The sequence below is a fragment of the Cyprinodon variegatus genome, unplaced genomic scaffold, assembly GCF_000732505.1.
Source record: "Cyprinodon variegatus isolate N-32 unplaced genomic scaffold, C_variegatus-1.0 Scaffold607, whole genome shotgun sequence".
NCBI classification, from domain to species: Eukaryota; Metazoa; Chordata; class Actinopteri; order Cyprinodontiformes; family Cyprinodontidae; genus Cyprinodon; species Cyprinodon variegatus.
This window is the reverse complement of record NW_015151060.1, coordinates 47120-50279: the sequence shown is the minus strand read 5'-3', so window position 1 is coordinate 50279 and position 3160 is coordinate 47120. Positions and strand designations below refer to the sequence as shown.

General features: G+C 39.6%; 1 protein-coding gene across 1 annotated transcript in view; it reads right to left on the bottom strand.

Moving 5' to 3' along the window:
• LOC107096233 (histone H2B 1/2-like) overlaps positions 1-369 on the bottom strand; it is a 7426-nt gene extending 7057 nt beyond the window's left edge. The window contains exon 1 of the mRNA XM_015392807.1: positions 6-369. Within this exon, the coding sequence (XP_015248293.1) occupies positions 6-337 (332 nt within the window). The 5' untranslated portion in view covers positions 338-369. The remainder of the gene's footprint in view (positions 1-5) is intronic.
• Between the last annotated feature and the right edge of the window lie 2791 nt (positions 370-3160).

Here is a 3160-nt window from a genome sequence, read left to right as displayed (position 1 = left end):
CAGACACTGCGTGCTTGGCCAGCTCACCGGGCAGCAGGAGGCGCACAGCGGTCTGGATCTCCCTGGAGGTGATGGTGGAGCGCTTGTTGTAGTGAGCCAGGCGGGAAGCCTCGGAGGCGATGCGCTCGAAGATGTCGTTGACGAACGAGTTCATGATGCTCATGGCCTTGGAGGAGATGCCGGTGTCGGGGTGCACCTGCTTCAGCACCTTGTACACATAGATGGCGTAGCTCTCCTTCCTGGTCTTTCTCTTCTTCTTCTTGCCTCCTTTGCCGGCGGTCTTGGTCACGGCTTTCTTGGAGCCCTTCTTGGGCGCAGACTTGGCGGGTTCAGGCATCCTGATGTGTTCCTGGAAACAACAACGAATGAGTTGGAGGAGGATACCGGTGATTATATACAGGGTGTATGTAAAAGAGTCTGTGCTGTACCCTGTCTCTGATTGGTCTACATGCTCGGAAGGTTAGAGCAGCTACTGGTGCGTGTGAGAGGGGGGGATGGGTTGGGAGCTTGTTGTAGCTTCACAGCAAGAAACCTTTTGAGCTTTATGTTGTATTTGATAAAGGGCTACACCTATATTCATAGAATCTGGTGTTAAAATACGTAACCAACGTTTTTATCTATCAATGTTCAAAAACAGCTCATGAACAACAGAAAGCTCCAACAATCCAGAAGAACAAAGAACATCTGACTTGGAATGAAGCTCCATGCTGCTTAAACATAAGACTCCTAGATAGGTGTTGAAACATAAACAACTGAGAGAAAGTTTGGTTCCCTTCCAGCTCTTTTTCCTGTTTGTGGTTACTAGAGAAAATGGTACAGCAATAAAATCTAATAATCTAAGGAAGAGGTACAAGGACCAATGCACTGGACAAAAAAAATAAAAATAATAATAATAATAAAATAAAAATGAGAATTTATAATTTATGGGAAGGATGTAGACCTACTACTCAAATTAAGTAAACCAACTAACTGTACAACTATAACTCTACTGTCAAAGCTGTAACCCTTCTATGTTCATTTGATTAATGAAATTCATTTCAGTTTATTTATATAGCACCAATTCAAAACACATCATCTCAAGGCACCTTACAATCAGATCAAAGTTTTCTATCTAAGGAAAACCAGTTGATTTCATTGACTCATTTACTCGAGGCAATCCCTCACACTAAGCATGATTGTAGCGACAGTGGAGAGGAAAAACTCCCTTTGAACAGGAAAAAAATTCCTGCAGAACCAGACTCAGTGCGAGCAGCCATCTGCCGAGGTCGACTGGCTGCAACTGTAAACCAGCTGTACAGGCGACCCTGTTCAGGAGCCAGGCAGACGAGCTTTGAGCCAGCTTCCACCTCAGATAGGGTGGCCATTTCTATAGCACCAAAAAGGAGGACATTGTGCGGCATATCAATAACTTAATAAGGTGNGTAAGAATTGTATTTTAGATATCTACCAGTTGAAATGAAATTTTAAGTAAGCTGAAAGTCAGTTTGTATTAATAAGAACTACATTTCAGATATCTACAAATCTTTACTTCATTTAAGAGGCTGTTTTGATATATATTTTCTTGACCAGATATCCATTTCAAATACCTTTACTAGCAGTGTTGTATAGTAACGAAGTAAAAATACTTCACTACTGTACTTATATTATATATATAGTATATTTTGGAGTACTTTATACTTACCAAGAGTATACATTTTTTTTGAGAACTTTCACTTTTACTTCACTACATTTACGAACTTAATTGCATACTTTTACTCCGATACATTTTCAATGTTTGGCTTAGTTACTAAGTAAAAAAAAAAAAAAAAAAGAGCGAGAGAAACGCAAGTGCTTTGACCCCACCTACTGACTGCAAAGTCGGGTCTTGCCTGGGCTTGTTCATCAACACCAATAGGATACGCCTCTTTCGCAAAGCCAGTCTAAATTTATCCTACACTTGGTTGTTTATATTATTTTAAGTGAATTTAACCTTCAAAGTTTACCAAAATGTAAAAAAATGTCATTCAAACTGCACTACTTTTAACTTATACTTTTCACTACATTAATTGAGTACATCTATTTTTACAGTAATTCTTATACTTAAGTACAAGCCATTTCAGATACTTTAAGACTTATTCAAGTAACATTTCAGTCAGTGACTTGGACTTTTACCAAAGTCATATTTTGGTCATATTACTTATACTTCTACTTGACTCTGAGATTTCAGTACTTTATACAACACTGTTTATTAATATTCCTCCTATCTAAAGTGAACATTTCAGATATTTGAAATGTTATTCTTACTACTAAAAATGACGTCACTTTTTCCCATTCAAGAAGTACGTGGATAGAGACGTGCAGAAGAGTAGCGGTGGATGTGGAACGGTTCTCATAGATTAACATGACTGCAAGCGCTCCACACCACGTACATGAGTGGGGAGGAGCAGTGCGGTGATGGAGGATGTGGAATCTGGAGGTTACAGGTACATACCTAACCCTATCCAAAACTTTATTCACACATTAGTCCTAAACCTACACCTTTGCCTAAAACAGTAATCTCCCCCAGTGATGAAAGTCCCCATATGGAGGGTTGGTCCCCACAATGTCGCAGTTTAACAGAAAATTGTCCTTGCCTTTTAAGAATGAGATGGTTTGCTGTATTTTTATTCTTGGATAAATTGGATTTTATTCTTGAACATTTGGATAACTTCAAATAAGACAATGCCATTGTTTTCTTATTCCATTGGCCAGATGTCCAAGAACAAATGCACTTATTTTAAGAAAAAAATAAGGCTTATCTAGATTTCAATTTTTTTCCAGTGCTTAAGACAAGTGTTACTGGAATCCAGGACAAGACATTGTGCTGAAATTATTGGTAAATACACTTAATTTTTTACTCATTTCTAGATCAATTTTAAAGTGAAATTAGATTTTTAAATCACTTTACTGGGAACCCAATAAAGGGTTAAGGAAACACATGCTCTTGTTGATATTTGCGTGGCCCTTAAAAGGGCCTTTGTTGAGTTTGCGGCAGTGAGAGTTTACTTGGAGCTGGTGTACTTGGTGACAGCCTTGGTTCCCTCAGACACTGCGTGCTTGGCCAGCTCACCGGGCAGCAGGAGGCGCACAGCGGTCTGGATCTCCCTGGAGGTGATGGTGGAGCGCTTGTTGTAGTGAGCCA